General features: G+C 46.0%; 1 protein-coding gene across 1 annotated transcript; it reads right to left on the bottom strand.

Annotated features, from left to right (window-relative positions):
• Window positions 1–2,421: 2,421 nt before the first annotated feature.
• On the bottom strand, window positions 2,422–18,609 carry shkbp1 (SH3KBP1 binding protein 1). The gene is made up of 18 exons (XM_061217098.1): window positions 18,421–18,609; window positions 17,086–17,139; window positions 16,367–16,412; window positions 16,145–16,218; window positions 15,621–15,679; window positions 15,297–15,377; window positions 14,547–14,714; window positions 13,152–13,242; window positions 12,496–12,686; window positions 12,185–12,300; window positions 11,548–11,635; window positions 10,327–10,443; window positions 9,851–10,021; window positions 8,578–8,733; window positions 7,997–8,093; window positions 7,523–7,707; window positions 6,546–6,678; window positions 2,422–4,714 (listed from the first exon to the last, which is right to left on the bottom strand). The coding sequence occupies exons 1-18, from the start codon at window positions 18,474–18,476 to the stop codon at window positions 4,102–4,104; spliced, it is 2,496 nt and encodes an 831-aa protein (XP_061073082.1). The 5' UTR covers window positions 18,477–18,609; the 3' UTR covers window positions 2,422–4,101.
• Window positions 18,610–18,859: the final 250 nt, after the last annotated feature.

Here is an 18,859-nt window from a genome sequence, read left to right as displayed (position 1 = left end):
TTAGACCAGGGCACATTTGTAATTTATTTATTTATTACGATGTTACTGTTAAAATGTGAACTGCAATTGCAGTGGAATAATGAGAAATCTTGTCATTTGTATGTATATCAGTAAAATGCTTTTGGAACTACTGGGACGACCAAGTTCCTGTAACATTGCTTTTTCCGTAAGCACAGCTTCATAGAAAATAGTAAGTCCAAGCACACATTGAGGCAAGGTAGCTTTTCAATACGCAGGACCACCTGTTGAGCTGAACGTGATGCAACTTCCCCTGAGTCTCGTCTGCACAAACCAAACCTGCAAACCACAACACGATAAGAAGTGCTGCTGACATCACAGGCTTGGGACTAACCTGCATACTAACCTACTCTCCATACCAACCTACTCTCCATACTCAGCCTGCACTCTCCATACTAACCTACCCTCTATACTCAGCCAGCACTCTCCATACTAACCTACTCTCTATACTCAGCCTGCACTCTCCATACTAACCTACTCCTCATACTCAGCCTGCACTCTCCATACTAACCTACTCTCTATATTCAGCCTGCACTCTCCATACTAACCTACTCCTCATACTCAGCCTGCACTCTCCATACTAACCTACTCTCTATATTCAGCCTGCACTCTCCATACTAACCTACTCTCCATACTCAGCCTGCACTCTCCATACTAACCTACTCTCCATACTCAGCCTGCACTCTCCATACTAACCTACTCTCCATACTCAGCCTGCACTCTCCATACTAACCTACTCTCCATACTCAGCCTGCACTCTCCATACTAACCTACTCTCCATACTCAGCCTGCACTCTCCATACTAACCTACTCTCTATACTCAGCCTGCACTCTCCAGACTAACCTGCACTCTCCATACTAAGCCAGCACTCCATACTCACCCTGCACTCTCCATACTCAGCCTGCACTCTCCATACTAACCTACTCTCCATACTCAGCCTGCACTCTCCATACTAACCTACTCTCCATACTCAGCCTGCACTCTCCATACTAACCTACTCTCCATACTCAGCCTGCACTCTCCATACTAATCTACTCTCCATACTCAGCCTGCACTCTCCAGACTAACCTGCACTCTCCATACTCAGCCTGCACTCTCCATACTAACCTACTCTCCAAACTCAGCCTGCACTCTCCATACTAACCTACTCTCCATACTCAGCCTGCACTCTCCATACTAACCTACTCTCCATACTCAGCCTGCACTCTCCATACTAACCTGCACTCTCCATACTAACCAACCTGTATACTCCATACTCACATTGCACTCTCCATACTCACCCTGCACTCTCCATACTCAACTTGCACTCTCCATACTAGCCAGCCTGCATACTCCATACTCATTCTGAAACCTAGATTACAAGGGACAGTCACTAAAAAACTAAATTTAGTGAAAATATTTTCATTGCAACATTTGCCATCCAAGGTACATGTATTGTATTTTTTTTTCTCATGAGGATATACAGAAACATATGGAGCAGGTGTGTGTATTATGCAATGCTTAATGTATAAGCCATGAAAACTCAACCAACGACACACAATGGTAAGCTAATACTTTTATTATTAAAATTATGGGCAATATTATAAAGGTACAGTATTCAAAATACCACATAAAACGCAAACAATCAAATCTTGATGGTGTGAGATAATGCTGCATATCTGACAGCGGACACTTTGCACTGTGGAAATTATCATAATATGAAGTTAGAAAACGGAAGAAAAAAAATTGATCGCTGTAGTTAGGTTAATCAGGTGAATATGACAGCAAGGACCCTTTTACATCTCACTTTCCCACTCAGAACACACACACTCACACACACACATACTCACACATACATATACACACACACTCACACACATACTCACACACACATACTTGCACGCACACACACACACACGCACACTGCAACTGCATACTTATGTGTAAGAAATCACTGCAAGGACAACATGTAAACAACATTTACAGTACAGCACCGAGACATTAACTAAACCATAAAAGTTGTTGTTTCCTTTGGTCTGATAAATTACACAATACATTTAGTCCTGGTAGTTTGAAATGTAAAAAACAATGTACATTTCCCCTTTAGACATAATTAAACCATAAAGGTGAAAACAAATCTTTATGTTGCCATACAAACCAGAACAAAGATATTAAACAATAAAACCCCTAAACCTACATATACCTTTGTGCCCCATTAGTGTGACATTTGCTTACACCTGGTTTGTGTTCAGCTCAGCTCAACCACATTCTTGTGAAATCACGAGTAATAATGCCTCCATTTCTGAACTTGGCTGGCACACTGAATGTGAATTCTTCAAAACAAAAAAACAGGTACACACATGCACACATACGAAAACAGACAAATTCAGGTTCAACACTTCACCCCCACCCACCCACCCAAAAAAAATACAAAACCCATGCCGTTATTAGCAAAATGATTGGTATCAATAGCACACAACACGTGCTTGCACAGCAGTGTATTCAGTAGAAGGCACTCAAATTTTGTCAAGTGCAACTTAAAAACGTCACAGGATTACCTGGCCTCGTGCACGCCAAGCGGGTCGTTTCTGTCCCCCCCGGACGTTGCCATGCCGACGCAAACTTATTGCTCGTCTAACATAGGGCTTCTCATCACAGTAACACTAAACGTCAAGTAACCTCAAAACAACACTGCAGCCGTCTGCAAATCCTCTTTTTAAATCCTCCATGACATGCAAACAGGACTTGAGACTTGATTTTTTTTTTTTCTTCTGGATGTTTCTTTCAGATTGCCTGAATATAGGAACAAAATGTTGAACCTGCAGTTCTATCACACTTTTACCGTAATGGCCGTTGTGCTTTATGATACCTTCCTTTAAATTTTAATTAACATTAAAAAAGTATCATTTTGGGGTACGGAATCACGTAATTTATGCCCGAAATGATACGCCGATTCTCAAATCGACGTAATTGATGCTTTAATAAAAGTGACACGCGGTAATATGTCCAAAAACCCTTCAAATAAACCTGGAATATTTCCTTCAAAACCTCTCACATCCGACATCACCTTTCTTTAAACATTGACTTTTTTTCTTTCTTTTTTTTTCAAATAAAGAATAATGTTAGTTATTTTAAAACAAAAATATGGCAGGACATATTTCCCAGTGAAAAACCGTGTTTGCAGTCTGATTATGCCCCTATACAGATGCTGAGATAGAGAGCTGGCCGGCTGAAACAGTCTGGCAGCGTTTACCTTGCCTTGCAAAACACATCTTCAGATGGGCTTTGCCACCAAAAATAAAGCTATCGGATACGCACAGGAAGGGCGAGGGGAATCTGCCCCGGCAGTAGACCTCAGCCCTTAAACCTCAGGAGCTGAAATGTGACACCCAGGGAGTGGGGGGGGGGGGGGGGGGGTGGAAGAGGCGCACTCCCCCCAGGCTTTGGGTCACAGAAGACTTACAACTAAAGGAAGGTTTTCCATCAGGAACCGCCAACACACCCCACGCTAGGGCTGGGTGATATAGCCATCGCGGTATAACCTTTTTTTTTGTAAGCGCAGTACCAACCATCTCCGGCACGCGGTGTAAGATTTATTTCAGTCTTTTAAAAAAACAAAACTTTTTCATCATACCTGATACGGTGCATCACATTCGGTTTTCTGAGCCAGTAAAATGCTTACGGGGAAAAAAACGTCACTCGTATCTTTTCAATGTTGATGTGAAAGCAACAGGGCCATGCTGTTTCCATGTGGGAGATAAAAACATGACGACAAGGATAAAGATAATAAAAAACTAATTGATTAGCCAACATAGATACAAGTCATGTTTTTCTCCCCTGGATGGAAGCATTACACTAAAGTTTGAAGATGTGTTACCGTATGAAGTATAATTAAAAACAGAAAGAAGAAACAGAACCTACAACCACCTGCCAAAGATAGTTCTTATTGCATAAAAAAAGAGACGTACCGCGATCGCTATATGGTGCAGCCCAACGACACACCCCACGCACATTCACTCGGGCGCCCCGACTTCATCCTTGCGTTAAATGCGTCGACTTTAAACCGGCCAATGGCAGGGGTGAGCGGTCACCTCGCCGACCAATCAGAAGCTGGTCTCGTTCATGCGGGGCTTGGGGCTGGTGGCGGCCGGCGAGGCGGGGTTCTCGCCCGCGGGGTTCGCGGCGGCGGCGTCCGTGGGCGGGGTCGCCGCGGGCGACGGGGGGGAGGCGGGCGGGGGGCGAGCGAGCGTGGGCGTGGCCGGGGCGGGGGCCGGGGCCGGGGCGGGGGGCGGGGCCTTGCGCAGGGACGAGGCGGTGGCGGCCGCGGGGAAGAAGGAGGCGGGAGAGAAGGAGGAGGAGGAGGAGCAGGGGGTCCGCAGGCCCAGGCGGGCCTCCAGCTCGCTGCACACGGCCAGGCTCCGCCGGCCCCCCTCGGGCTCCGAGCTCTTGGCCAGCTCCTGGCAGCGCTCCACGAAGCTGCCCCTCCGCAGGGCCTGGTGGGGACTGCCCGCGCTGCTGAGGGAGGCCTGGCTCAGGCCCAGCTGGTGGGGGTGGAGGGACAGGCCGCCCATGGCCCCTGACGAGAGGGCCCCGTCGCGGGGCCGGCCGAATGACACCGGGGGGCCCTGGCGGGGCAGGCTGCCCATGAAGGGGCCCAAACTCCTCAGGCCCCGGTCCCGGTCCCGCGAGCTCGACTCGTTCAGCTGAGACTGCAAGCTGTGGAGGGAAACATTCAGGTGGTTCCTAAATACAGGCCATGGGGCACACATGAACAGCTTACTATATTTAAAGAAGCTGAAATCAAAGTTAACTTTCAGTTCAAAGTATATATTCCAAAACAATTTTTAACATTGTGTATTTTCACAGCTAATTTTTTTTTTTTTTTTTCATCCACTTCCTGGCAAACAAGATTTTACGAGATTCCACGTCACCGTGTACCAGTGGGCGTTGATCAAATGTCAAGTTTACATTCCCCTCCAATCAATTTTCACACAGCGGTGGCGCGCATCCTCATTGGACACCCTCCTGCCCATTTGATGTCAGTCAAATCGATTCCCCGCCCTTCAAAAATTCCCCCCAAAAGATCCGTTTCGCTCATGTATACATCATTTCACGCAAGCGTTTCAGATTGTTTTTAACACCATCAACTGACACTCCAATTTAACACTCCAACAGTCAGATGCACAGGCCTGTGTTCAATATACACATTACATTTAGGCATTTAGTAGATGCTCTTATTCAGAGCAAATTACACAGCTTACAATCTTTACATACAATCCATTTATACAGCCGGACATTTACTGGAATGATTATAACAACCTATAGAAACCTATGAGTTACATAGTGCTACACTGCCACTCAATGCACAGCAGTGTAGTTCCGATACCCATATTTTGATTTTGATACCAATACCAGCTTTGGTATCAAATCGATACCACGGTGAAACATTAATTCACATAGAATTTCTCACCAATGAAACACGATCATCTTCTCAAAAATATTTTACAAAATGTCTGACTCAAAAACTGAAATGGTTACCTGGATAGACTGTCTTATTTATATAAAAAATTCAGTTTATATTCATCAATTGAGACTAAGGAAAGGGGTCTGAAGTTACTTACCTTTTAGTGCGATGTACAATAAAACAAGTACAATTTGAATAATAAGAAAAATAAGTTTAAATTGCTAAGCACATGTAGCAAAAAAATATATACACCATCAGATTAGCTTTCAGCAAAACCTGCACTTCAAAAGATCAGCGTGCTGCAGACCAATATACACATTACGCGTGCTGCAGGTCTGTGTCATGAGTATTCTTTGGAGTATGAGAGTGGAGAAACAAGAGGCCAATCCACACACTGGAACAGGGCCTTAACACGATGAGCCCCCCAGCAACCCAATCCTGAGCGCTCGACCACACCCCTGTAAAGCGGAGAAGCAGAGGAGCTGGGCTCTGGGCTGTGGGCTGTGGGCTGTGGGCTGTGGGCTGTGGGCTGTGGGCTGTGGGCTGTGGGCTGTGGGCTGTGGGCTGTGGGCTGTGGGCTCTGGGCTGTGGGCTCTGGGCTCTGGGCTGTGGGCTGTGGGCTGTGGGCTGTGGGCTCTGGGCTCTGGGCTCTGGGCTGTGGGCTCTGGGGAGCTGAGCTCTGATGTGCTGGGCTCTGGTTTTGGGGCTAAGGGGAGCTGGGCTCTGGGCTCTGGTTTTGAGGCTGAGAGGAGCTGGGCTCTAGGCTCTGGTTTTGGGGCTGAGGGGAGCTGGGCTCTAGGCTCTGGTTTTGAGGCTGAGAGGAGCTGGGCTCTGGTTTTGGGGCTGAGGGGAGCTGGGCTCTAGGCTCTGGTTTTGAGGCTGAGAGGAGCTGGGCTCTGGTTTTGGGGCTGAGGGGAGCTGGGCTCTGGGCTCTGGTTTTGGGGCTGAGAGGAGCTGGGCTCTGGTGTTGGGGCTGAGAGGAGCTGGGCTCTGGTTTTGGGGCTGAGAGGAGCTGGGCTCTGGTTTTGGGGCTGAGAGGAGCTGGGCTCTGGGCTCTGGTTTTGGGGCTGAGGGGAGGCGTACCTGCACATGGAGTTGGCGGGGGTGTTGGAGTGGCAGAGGGAGGCGGCAGGACTCATGTCGGGGGTGCGGGTCAACGCCAGGTCACACTGCTCCAGCAGCTCCAACAGCTCCTCTCCCGTGGGCCCGCCCACGGCTGCAGGGGACAAACACAGCACCACCGAGTGGACAGGAGGTCTTACAGCAAGGAGGACACATCCTCCATTACATTATGGCTGTTTTCGAAACCGTATACTTATGACTCCTACTTAGGGCTGCACGATATATTGTATATTTATTGTCATCAAGATACGAACATGCACAATAAACACAGACTGTTTAAATTGATTTTCTGTTAAATCGATTGGCTGTTCATGTGCAATTTGTTCAATAATATGTTGGAAATATGTATGAAATGTTTTGTATTCAGAGGGCATAGGCTATTAATTGTCTGGGGTCTGTGCTGGTAGTGCACCCAAAGCAGAAAGACATTAAAAGTGTGCACACTTCAATATTTGTTTACGTATCACAGGTCATATCGTCATCGCAATTTTCAGAAACATTGTCACATATTTTCCTCACATTGTGCAGCCCTATTCGTACTTCATTTCAATGAATATCAGCCAGAAATTTAGTTTTAACTCTATTATGTAATATTTTGCAAAAACCGACATTTTGACACAGTGTCTTCAGGGTGTATGCTGTGAAGACAATGCGTCACAACATTGGTATTTATTATGATCGTTCTCTATTAGTCAGCGTTTTCTGGGTGTGCGTCCCCCCCTCCCTATCCATCACATTTCTTTTACATTTTGAAACGTGTGTGAAAGTGAAGAAACAGCTGATTTTTGCTCTTTATCACACTTAAAACAATTAGCATTTACCATCGCTGATGACAAGCACTGAAAACATCAAACGCCACAGCTGAAGCGGTTCAGTAACGCTAATCTAAGAGATCCAGGCAGGCGGTCGGTTCCTCCGAACGCGGTCTTCAGTCCTACCTTTGGCGTCCACTTTCCCGGCGATCTCCATGGCGGTGGTGAGGTCCCACATCTGGATGCTGCCGTTGCCGTGCCCGGTGAAGAGGTAGCGGCGCGGCCGGGAGCCGATGCGACTGGAGCCCTCGCACTCGTGCACCACGAACGCCGTGATGGAGGTGCCGTCCACAGAGCGCACCTCACACAGCCTGCCAGAGGGGGCGCCACGAGAGAACACAGCGCTTCAACACAAGCCGAAAGTTAAAGAGTGCTAGCGTCGGTGATGTGACGTATAGGAGTATCTGTTTGTTGAGTCGTTAGCAGCAAGGATGTATATAATGTGGCAAACAATATTCCATAATTTTAAAATAAAGATATTAATGCAGTAACCTAATAAATATAAATGTTCTCATTTCAATTAAATCAGAGGCATGGATTTCATAAATAAATGCAAATAAATAGCTGTTAAATAGCAGGAAAATATAAGTGCCCACCCACCTTTTCCCATTGGAGGAGAGGCGTACGTAGACCTTGTCAGTATCTGGGACCACTCTCTGGATGAATACCTGCTGGTCGTCTCTTTCTCCGTATGGTCCTGGATTGGAGGCCAAAATGATTATCCTTATTTCTCACCATTTGGAATGCACAACTAATTCCATAATCAGCAGCAGTAGTATTTGTGCTGGAGACAGTAGCGTATGTGGTCCTGATTCAGATTCACTCAAAAGGGCCAGTTCAGAGATTCAGAGTCTGATTCATTCAGAGGGCCCAGTACGGAGGTTCAGAGTCAGATTCATTCAGACGGCCCAGTACAGAGGTACAGAGTCAGATTCATTCAGCGGCCCAGTACAGAGGTACAGAGTCAGATTCATTCAGAGGGCCCAGTACAGAGGTACAGAGTCAGATTCCTTCAGAGGGCCCAGTACAGAGGTACAGAGTCAGATTCCTTCAGAGGGCCCAGTACGGAGGTACAGAGTCAGATTCCTTCAGAGGGCCCAGTACGGAGGTACAGAGTCAGATTCCTTCAGAGGGCCCAGTACGGAGGTACAGAGTCAGACTCACGGCTGGGCGTGACTCACCGATCTCGGTTCCCGCGCTGCAGCCTCCGAGCCCGTCGATGTCCTCCAGGGACAGGATCTTGAAGGAGTTGAGCGGGGTGGAGCCCGGCTGGGTGGAGATCATGCCCCGGAAGCGAGTCACGGTCCAGGTGCGCACGTGGTTGTTGTCTGCACAGACTGGAGCAAAAACCAGTATTACTGCACAGACTGGAGCAAAAACCAGTATTACTGCACAGACTGGAGCAAAACCCAGTATTACTGCACAGACTGGAGCAAAAACCAGTATTACTGCACAGACTGGAGCAAAAACCAGTATTACTGCACAGACTGGAGCAAAAACCAGTATTACTGCACAGACTGGAGCAAGACCCAGTATTACTGCACAGACTGGAGCAAGACCCAGTATTACTGCACAGACTGGAGCAAGACCAGTATTACTGCACAGACTGGAGCAAGACCAGTATTACTGCAGACTGGAGCAAGACCAGTATTACTGCAGACTGGAGCAAAACCCAGTATTACTGCAGACTGGAGCAAGACCAGTATTACTGCAGACTGGAGCAAAACCCAGTATTACTGCACAGACTGGAGCAAGACCCAGTATTACTGCACAGACTGGAGCAAGACCAGTATTACTGCACAGACTGGAGCAAGACCAGTATTACTGCAGACTGGAGCAAGACCAGTATTACTGCAGACTGGAGCAAAACCCAGTATTACTGCAGACTGGAGCAAAACCCAGTATTACTGCAGACTGGAGCAAGACCAGTATTACTGCAGACTGGAGCAAAACCCAGTATTACTGCACAGACTGGAGCAAGACCAGTATTACTGCACAGACTGGAGCAAGACCAGTATTACTGCAGACTGGAGCAAAACCCAGTATTACTGCACAGACTGGAGCAAGACCAGTATTACTGCAGACTGGAGCAAGACCAGTATTACTGCACAGACTGGAGCAAGACCAGTATTACTGCAGACTGGAGCAAAACCCAGTATTACTGCACAGACTGGAGCAAGACCAGTATTACTGCACAGACTCAGCCATGAATGAGCATTGCTGAGCAAACTGGGACTAAAACTAGCATTACTGTGCAGACTGAGACTAAAACTAGCATTACTGTGCAGACTGAGACTAAAACTAGCATTACTGTGCAGACTGAGACTAAAACTAGCATTACTGTGCAGACTGAGACTAAAACTAGCATTACTGCACAGACTGGAACGTAAATAACGTTGCCTGTACAACAGAGTGTAAAAGCAGCTCAGGGAGGCTCTGTGCTATGCAGCCTACCTGAGGTGAGGTGTTTCTCCGACAGCATGATCTTGGTAACGGGGCTGCGGTGGACAGAGAAGGTCTGAAAGAGCTGGGGACCTGAGCCCACCGTTTCGGGGTGCTGCACTATGACCCGCACGGTGCCAGAGCTGGTCCCGTAGGCGATCTCGATCCAGTTCCCACTGTCACCTGAGGAAAAGCGCCCCGATCAACACCAACCACACACGCTATGTTCTCTCTTAAAGAATCTCATTTTCCCCAACATAAAATCATTTCCATACAAACAAGAGCATTTCAAATTGTATGATTTGCAATTATGGTAAATGGTCCGTGTATCTGTATGAACTGAGTACATAGTACACAAAGTGAATTGAAAGGTAAAATGACACTCATAGCTGCAAGGCAAACTGTTCAATCCTTACAGAGAACGGTCCCAAGAAAACCCCAGAAAGAGAGGGTCCAGCCCCTTAAAATTGAGAGGAAGACATCCATACTTGTTTTGGGCGTGAGGTAGACACTGAGGGCGGTGATGGCATCTTCAGAGGGGTCTCGGTACAGCTCTGTCACCAGAAGGTCATTGTCCTTCATCCTCAATGGGAACTTCTGTACGTCTGGGGAAAAACACAGACCGCCCCTTTTCAATCGCTGCAGAGTACGGCAACCGAGAGCTGTTGAAGCCAGGCAATAATGCTGTCCCCATGGTCAACACTATTCAAATAAGACAACCTTTTAAGTGACTTAATCTTCAAATGTGTCACTGTGCTTTCACATCTGCAATGTGAAATCCAATTAGTTTGCTGACATTTTGGGATGAGCCCAAAATATTCAGTTTCACAAAGCAAGTTTAGCCAGTGAGTTTACAGAGGCAACAGAGTCTTAAGTCAAAACCTGGAAAACCACAGGTTTAAGCTTAATTTAGCGGGATAACATGAACATAGCATATGAGCCACACACACAGCAACGGCAGAAGTGAACGCAGCCTTTGTAAGCAGTTCATGTTGATGAACGAGCCATTTCCGCAAGAAGAGCATTTAGAAGAGAACGTGTTTTCGACAAGAGCACCCAGGCACTCGGATGGACACCTAGTTGTGAGGGAATTATTTACAGTCCTGTGCAAAAGTCGTAGGCATGTGTAAAGCAAAGGTGCTTTGAAAACTAATTAAATCAACCGTTTTAAATACAGAAAAAAATAGTATATGGACCAGTGAACAGAATGAATAAATCACATCAATACTTATTGACTACACCTTTAAAACTGCAATTATATTCGGTACAATGTCCTGCAGATTTATAAGAAAATGATCTGGTAGGTTGTACCAAAAAAAGTGATCTATTACTTAAAATGGTACTTTATTTATATTTCACTGTAACATTATTGTTTTTTGGAAAATAAATGTTTGGAAATCTAAAATTTTGTCCCTTGAGCAAGGCCCTTAACCCTGCATTACTCCAGGGGAGGATTGTCTCCTGCTTAGTCTAATCAACTATACATCACTCTGGATAAGAGCGCCTGCCAAATGCCAATAATGTAATGAAAACAAAAAAATAAATATATCCAAAAAAATATCCAAGACCAAATTTAGATTTAGAAAATCTAGGGTGCCTAAGCCTTTTTGCACAGTACTGTACATCCAGCATTTAAGAGAGAAGCTGATGGATCCTGCATCCATCCCTACAGGAGCACAGCTGAAAGGCACCTTCACTAATGTACTTACCTATGTAATATATGGAGCCATTATTGCACCCCAGCAGCAGGAAGGATCCTGCCGTGTCATAGCTGTTAATAGGCACCACGTCCTGGTTCTGGCAGTGGGGAAGCAACACAGTCCAAATGAGAACATTAATCCAGGCAGGACACAGCCTTTCAGAAGTCAACCAGTGAAGGGAGAGAGACTTTGTAATGGGGCCATGAGGAGTGGGCCATCGTTTGCTTAAACTCGAGATGGAAAATAATATTGGGGTCATATTGGTTTCTGTAATAATGCAATAATGTAAATGGCTTATTAGTAGTGGCTGATAAGTTACTGACATACAGTCAAATTAAATTTATTGATATTGGCCACAGAATTACCATAACGTTCACCCTTAGTTTGAACCAATCAGAATATATTGCCCTCCACAGCAAAGCACAATTTATCAATAATAGCGTATGAAATAAATTAATTAATTAATTTACAATGTCCCATTCTACCATCACTGACAATATGACAGCTATAGAAAACAACAAAAAAACACCACATCTATACATCATCTCTGACCCATGTTTCAACTCAACTCAAGTTCTCAACTGCCCTGAAAGCTTTCACTGGCGTCATTGGTCCTTCTAACCACAGGGGGAGCTGCAATACTTACCTGCCAGTGTTTGGTCACAGCGTTCCACACTCCCACTTTTCCCGTGTGGCTGGTGGCGATTAGCTGGTTCCCAACAAAGAAGAGAGCTTCTACGGGGACGTTCAGACTGAAGACGCCTGGGGAAGCAGGATCGTGTCACTCAGAATGAACCAGACTAGCATCACTCATACCCCATCTACGGGAAATCTATCCATTTTACTGTCAACCATAATTGTCAGTTCTTGAAATGAACCAATTTTGAGATCTAGTTAAGGACGGTTTACCCTCTCAATGCCACAGAACCGATCACCAAACGGAACAGACGGACTCACCGATCTCGCTGCCGTTGCCGTCAGGGCAGATGGCCCACAGGATGATCTCCGTGCCGGAGGCCACGGCCACCATCTTGTCATTGTCCCCCAGGGAGCCGCCCATCACCTTGGCGTTGAGCGCCACCCGGTCGATGACCCAGTCCAGCCGGGGGCTGGTGAACACCTGCTGCCAGCCCGACGACTCCTTCACCCTGGCAACCGGGACAGACAGAAAGTGTCCGTCTGTCTTTTTGATCATTATTACCCTGCTCTACTCAAATTGCTCTATAGCAGAGCAATTAACTCATTTAGCCAGGGTAAATGACGGAAAACTTACACACCGGCCCTCCAGGACCAGAATGTCCCACCCCTGCCCTAACACCGGAAAATCTCACCGCCAAAAAACTGAAAACAAGCCAATCTTATAGACTTAATATCGTATTTCTATTACTTTTATTGCCAATGAGGTGAGGCAGTTTGACAATAGAGTAAAATCTACTACTTGAAAGGAAGAAAAAAAGACTTTAAGTCTCATGACAACACAAAACCACTTGTTATGACGGGCTATTGCAGAGCTTTGATAGGCACTGCTGCAGGGACCAGACTGTCGACGAGCAGATCGGCGTTTCTTCATCAAAGTCGGGACGCCAGAGCGGATCGGCAGCTGGGTTTCTCACCTGTAGCAGACGACAAACTGGGCGTAGGCCACGGCGATCCAGTTGTGGTGCCCGCAGATGATGCGGACCATGCCCGAGTCACCCGCTTGCCCTGAGAAGTGGAAAACAGAGGATTATCTGTAGGTTGCCACAGAAGCACAGTTGGATATGAACTTGACTGGGGGTGGTGATGAATACATCATGAAAAAGTCACATTGTGGCGACAATTGCGAACCACGGCATTAAGCATTAAGTGCTTACACAACATTCTGATCTTTACCGTGTGACCAGTTTTTGCCAGTTCTCACTTGTAAAATGAGTTTTAATCCAAGCAAAAGCAAAATTAAACAAAACCTACTACAACTCAGTTGACAGAGGTAATGATGTTGACTATAATGTTGATAATGATGACAGCCATGTTGTTAAACTGTAGTATTGAGAAAGAGGAAAAGCAGGAGACAGTCCTCCCCTGGAGCAATGCAGGGTTAAGGGCCTTGCTCAAGGGCCCAACGGCTGTGCGGATCTTATTGCGGCTAAACCGGGGATCGAACCGCCAACCTTGCGGGTCCCAGCCATGTACCTTAACCACTACGCTACAGGTCCCAGTCATGTACCTTAACCACTACGCTACAGGTCCCAGTCATTACCTTAACCGCTACGCTACAGGTCCCAGTCATGTACCTTAACCACTACGCTACAGGTCCCAGTCATTACCTTAACCGCTACGCTACAGGTCCCAGTCATTACCTTAACCACTACGCAACAGGTCCCAGTCATTACCTTAACCACTACGCAACAGGCAGGTCTCAGTCATGTACCTTAACCACTACGCTACAGGCAGGTCTCAGTCATATACCTTAACCGCTACGCTACAGGTCCCAGTCATGTACCTTAACCACTACGCTACAGGCAGGTCTCAGTCATGTACCTTAACTGCTACGCTACAGGTCCCAGTCATTACCTTAACCACTACGCTACAGGCAGGTCTCAGTCATGTACCTTAACCGCTACGCTACAGGTCCCAGTCATTACCTTAACCACCTTAGGCCACCGATTACAGGATCATCACAGCGTGTCCACTACAGTCATACCCCAGGGTAAGGACTGCCGTACTCTAGATACCCCACGATAAGGACTGCCGTACTCTAGATACCCCACGATAAGGACTGCCGTACTCTAGATACCCCACGATAAGGACTGCCGTACTCTAGATGCCAGGATAAGGACTGCCGTACTCTAGATACCCCACGATAAAAACTGTTGCACTCTAGATGCCCCAAGATAAGGACTGCCGTACTCTAGATACCCCACGATAAGGACTGCCGTACTCTAGATGCCAGGATAAGGGCTGTTGTACTCCAGATGCCCCAGGATAAGGGCTGTTGTAGACACCCCAGGGGTAACAGCTGTCCTCACCAGAGGGCCTCTCCTCCACCAGCACTTTGCCCAGGATGCCAGCGTTGCCCAGGTTGGGGGGCATGGTGTTGCTCCTCCGCACCGGCACCCTCTCCGCGGGCCCCGAGCGCCCGCTCATGTACTGGGGCCCCGCCACGCTGTGCCTGTTCCTCTTCTTCACCGGGTACACTGCAGGGGCACGCGGGACAGCACCGCACATCCGTCACACCACCGGACTGTGTCCGCCGGCGCTCCGTGAGCTACAGCGCGGGAGGAGTGACGGCCGCCATTTTGTGGATATCTGAAGACGTGCCTCTATAAATGCGCTTTTCTTTTGGAACTATTTTATCCCATTGTAACTCTTATTTTAATATTATTTAAGAAATTGTTCGAGGCATTTTATTTCTGTAAAGCGCATTGAATTGCACGTGTTCGAAATGTGCTATATTAATAAGGGTTATGATTATTATTAACACAATGGAACATAGCATATGGTCAGAAACTCTTGACACGCTTCAGTGTGGTCTCTGGCATTCAGAGGTCTCGTTCAGCGATTCAGATCGCACGTCGATAGGCTGGAAGCTTGCTGACCACTTTCCCCATCGAGCACACATCACACATCAGCTAGCAGTTAATTTCTTACTTTCTCCAATCAATGCACACGATATACAGATCACCCAGCAGCTAATACGAGTACTTTCTTCATTGGGTGTAGACTGTATACGGAGGAGCTGCTTGACTACCGATGACGCGGTGTGATTGGCGGCTCACCTGGCGGGGGGAGATAGCCGTTGAACAGAACGGACCCACAGGAGGAGCGGTCAAGCTCATCACAGAGCTGCAGCTTCCGAACTGCGGAAGCAAAGGACACGTTACACACGTTACCTGCAACATTTAGGCTAACCTATAGGGGGCAGAGCCTCTCAAACTTCCAATGCTCAGTCATATTCTATTCTGCAAAGCTCATCGCGACCTCCGGTGTTGATTTTCAGGGTGAAGGCAAGCATGCGTTCTTCTAGGCTGTGCGATTGCGATTCAGCGCACCGCCTTCCCCGGTCTCATATACTGTGTGCGGGGTGTCGAGCGCGCGCATACCTAAAGGAGCGATCCCATAGAACTCGGCTTCGTGCATAAGCAGGTGCACATTGACAGACCTGTTTGGGGACATGAAGTTAGCAGCGTCACAAATCTTTAGAGGGCGGGGATAAAGCAGACTGACCGTAAACAGAACAGACCTGGATACATCATTGTTTTGGATTCAAATACCTTTCTCTGCACAATAGATCTTGCCTGGAACAATTGAGCCGACCAAGAGGACCAGAACGTGGGGTTTGCACTTGTATTTCATAGGTTCCAATACACAGACAAGCTCAGTACAGTATTTGAATCCAAAACAATTATGCGTTTGACCCAGGTCTGGTCCTATGGCTCCTAACGACTGGCTCCTCTCTATAGTCCAGTGAAATAACAGTCGGCCATTGCTGTTAACAAAAACGTGGTCCAATAGTGAATGCGAGCGGTTATCTCAGACAACGCAATACTATGCTGGGTTTCACCAGCAGTAATAAAATCCACACATTTACACATTATTGTGTTAGGAAAGACTGACGGAAATGTACCTGGGATGCAATTCTTTGGTGCGAAGGAAGTTGAGAATCGGTGTGAAAAGCGATGGATCTCGATCTATAAAAATCTAGGGTGGACAAAGACAAAAAAAAGCAAGTGGCATACACACTCAGAACAGGGCCACGATGAAAATGTTAATCACAAATACTTATTTCTCAAGTTTCAGTTTCGCATGATCGGGTTTTCAGTTTCCAGATTTCTTTTCAACTGCTTACCGCTCCCGTTTCATCCTTCAATGTGGAGATCCGGCCACTTAGGAGGCTATTAAAAAAATAAATAAAAAAAACAACATTAACAGAGCTTATCTACAAGGACAGCATCAAACACCTTCCCTCAGAGCCCTTATATTAAGCTGCTCAGCAGGGGATGCGGAGGATGAGAACCGAAAGCTGGCTGGTTTATAGGCACGTCTCGGACAGCGGAATTTACTTGCCTATTATTGGCATTTTTGTTTGAAAGGTATAGAGCTGCCCAACCATGTGCCTGTTATGATTTAGCTCTGGCACCGGTCCTTGCCATATTCAAAGATTAAATATAGACATTCCATTGCTCAGCAAAAGGGTGGGAATCAAAGAATTGACGGCAATGACTCTCGTAGGTTTGATGCAATTATTGCATTTGCATGAGGGCTGTGGCTCAGATTTACATTTAATTTCACCCAATATCTTAATTTTGCACCGCTGAAAATTGGGGGAGTCAACACGAAAACAGCCGCTCCTGTAAAATGGTAGGGCATATGTATGCAAGACCAGGGAGTGAGCTTTGAAAACCAAGCCCATGTTTTGGTCGCTTGGCCTTGACTCGCTCACATAACTTCCAGTATGAGTCTGCTGTGCTCCCCTCCTGGTTTCATTCCAGAATAAGACAAACCGATAAACATGAAATCTGATTACACTAACTGGCTTCAGTAAATGCAATACATATAGACACCTACCTTGAGAAAAAGGAATCTGGAACCCATGTCAGAGTCTGCCTTGATGTGCTAAACCTGAAAAATTCATATTAAGACATACATATTAACATTTTACATACCATTTCTTCTTCAACATTCAGCACCGTAATTCATTGGAGAGTGACACATTGTTTGTTATTTTACTTCTGTACTCTAGAACTTTGAGTATGAAAGGATACAATGACAATGAGGTTGAAGTGCAGACTGTCATCTTAAATTTGAGGGTATCATAACATGTCTGTCAAAATGGAATTATCTAGCCAGCTGTTATGCAGTGTTATGCTTCATAATCCTGTGAAAATGATTGAATAATGATTTGCGAACCCATAACCTTGAGTTACCACGTGCACATGTTGTGATTATAACATTACTTCCATCCATCCATCCATCCATTATCTTAACCCGCCTATCCTAAACAGGGTCGCAGGGGGGCTGGAGCCTATCCCAGCACACATTGGGCGAAAGGCCCAATGTGTGCTGGTTAGGTTTATGACCTAAACAATACTCTAGGGTTAGCAGTTGCTTTTACTTATGCTATATCACATTTAACAATTACAGCATTATTCATTTTCAGGCGATTCCTCTTTCACTAACAGTTTACACTCAAACTGAGCACAAGGGTTCAATTAAAAAAACACCTAGAAAATAAACTAGGCAATGTTATAAGGTAAATAGACAATGTTATAACGTAGACTAGGCTGAAGAAGAATTTATGGTGAGCAACAGATGCCATACTGGCTAGCAAAAACCTAACTAATGGATGGCACTGGTAATCTGTCAACTAGTTATCGTTCACTACACTGGTATGCTCTAACTAGCTGGTTAAGTACGTTAGCTGGCCGGGTCGCTTCCCGACTAGCTCGCAAACGAGGGATAAAAACAGTATCCCGTAACAGTGACCTATTAGGACATTTGAGAACTTTCGGTGCAGTATCAAACAACGAGCGTACCATCGCTCGTTGTGCTTTAAAAGTCGAGAACTAGAACTAGCAAACTTAACATTAATCAAAACATTAGGTAGCTGGCTAACACTACCAGTTGTTATCAAGAAGAGTCAGTAATTTAACCTCAACTTACACTATACTGTTTATGTTAAGCAAGCTAGCTAACTGTTATAACACAAAGGCTGCATTTTGCCCATTTCCGCTCTAGACTGCAAGTCTACAGAATGAACTAGCGGTTCAACGCCCGAAAAATGATTGATGCGAAGTTAACTAATAATACTCTAAAAAAACAACATGCAGTTACAGCTTGCAGAAAACTAGATTAACAGTTAGTCCCTGCAACAAACCGAGCTTTATTTAGCTAGCCCGTTACCTTTTCCCTCCAACGTTTAGATGGATAATTTCTCCAGTCCTTCCCACGTTAGCCATGCCTTAATCGATGTTCATTATCCTCACATATATTCATAAATATTTCATCGATATATGCCGATGGCGATTGGGACAGTGACAAAATATTAAACTTTTTACACGCTGACTATTATCTGCACTTCATCTCCGGCTGTCTACTTCCGGAAACATTCATTTTTAAATCCCTTCCTTTTTGTTCCGAGGTGATTCGTTGTCAGGCAACGATTTCTTCCATGTCATTGGTCCTTTTAGTTGTCAATCAATATAGCTAAGACCGGCACTTCCGTTTTGTGGGTGATCCGTAATTCTTCTTACTTTGCGGAAGGGCTTCCAGAACCGTAAATGGCTGTGTAACTGACATTGGTTATATGGTTTATATGTTAGAGTATACGCTGATTGTTAAA

Source organism: Conger conger, chromosome 13 (genome assembly GCF_963514075.1).
Source record: "Conger conger chromosome 13, fConCon1.1, whole genome shotgun sequence".
NCBI classification, from domain to species: domain Eukaryota; kingdom Metazoa; phylum Chordata; class Actinopteri; order Anguilliformes; family Congridae; genus Conger; species Conger conger.
The sequence above is the reverse complement of the archived record's forward strand: the minus strand, read 5'-3'. Positions and strand labels throughout refer to the sequence as shown.

What these genes read in the sequence shown, in the direction of transcription:
- shkbp1 (XM_061217098.1), bottom strand. Translation starts at nt 18,476, where the DNA reads ATGGCTAACGTGGGAAGGACTGGAGAAATTATCCATCTAAACGTTGGA. An exon ending in GGTGGAGGAGAGGCCCTCTG is followed by an intron (nt 13,243 to 14,546) that starts GTGAGGACAGCT and finishes TCCACTTCTCAG; the next exon opens with GGCAAGCGGGTGACTCGGGC. An exon ending in CTCTCCTCCAATGGGAAAAG is followed by an intron (nt 7,708 to 7,996) that starts GTGGGTGGGCAC and finishes CCCCTCTGGCAG; the next exon opens with GCTGTGTGAGGTGCGCTCTG.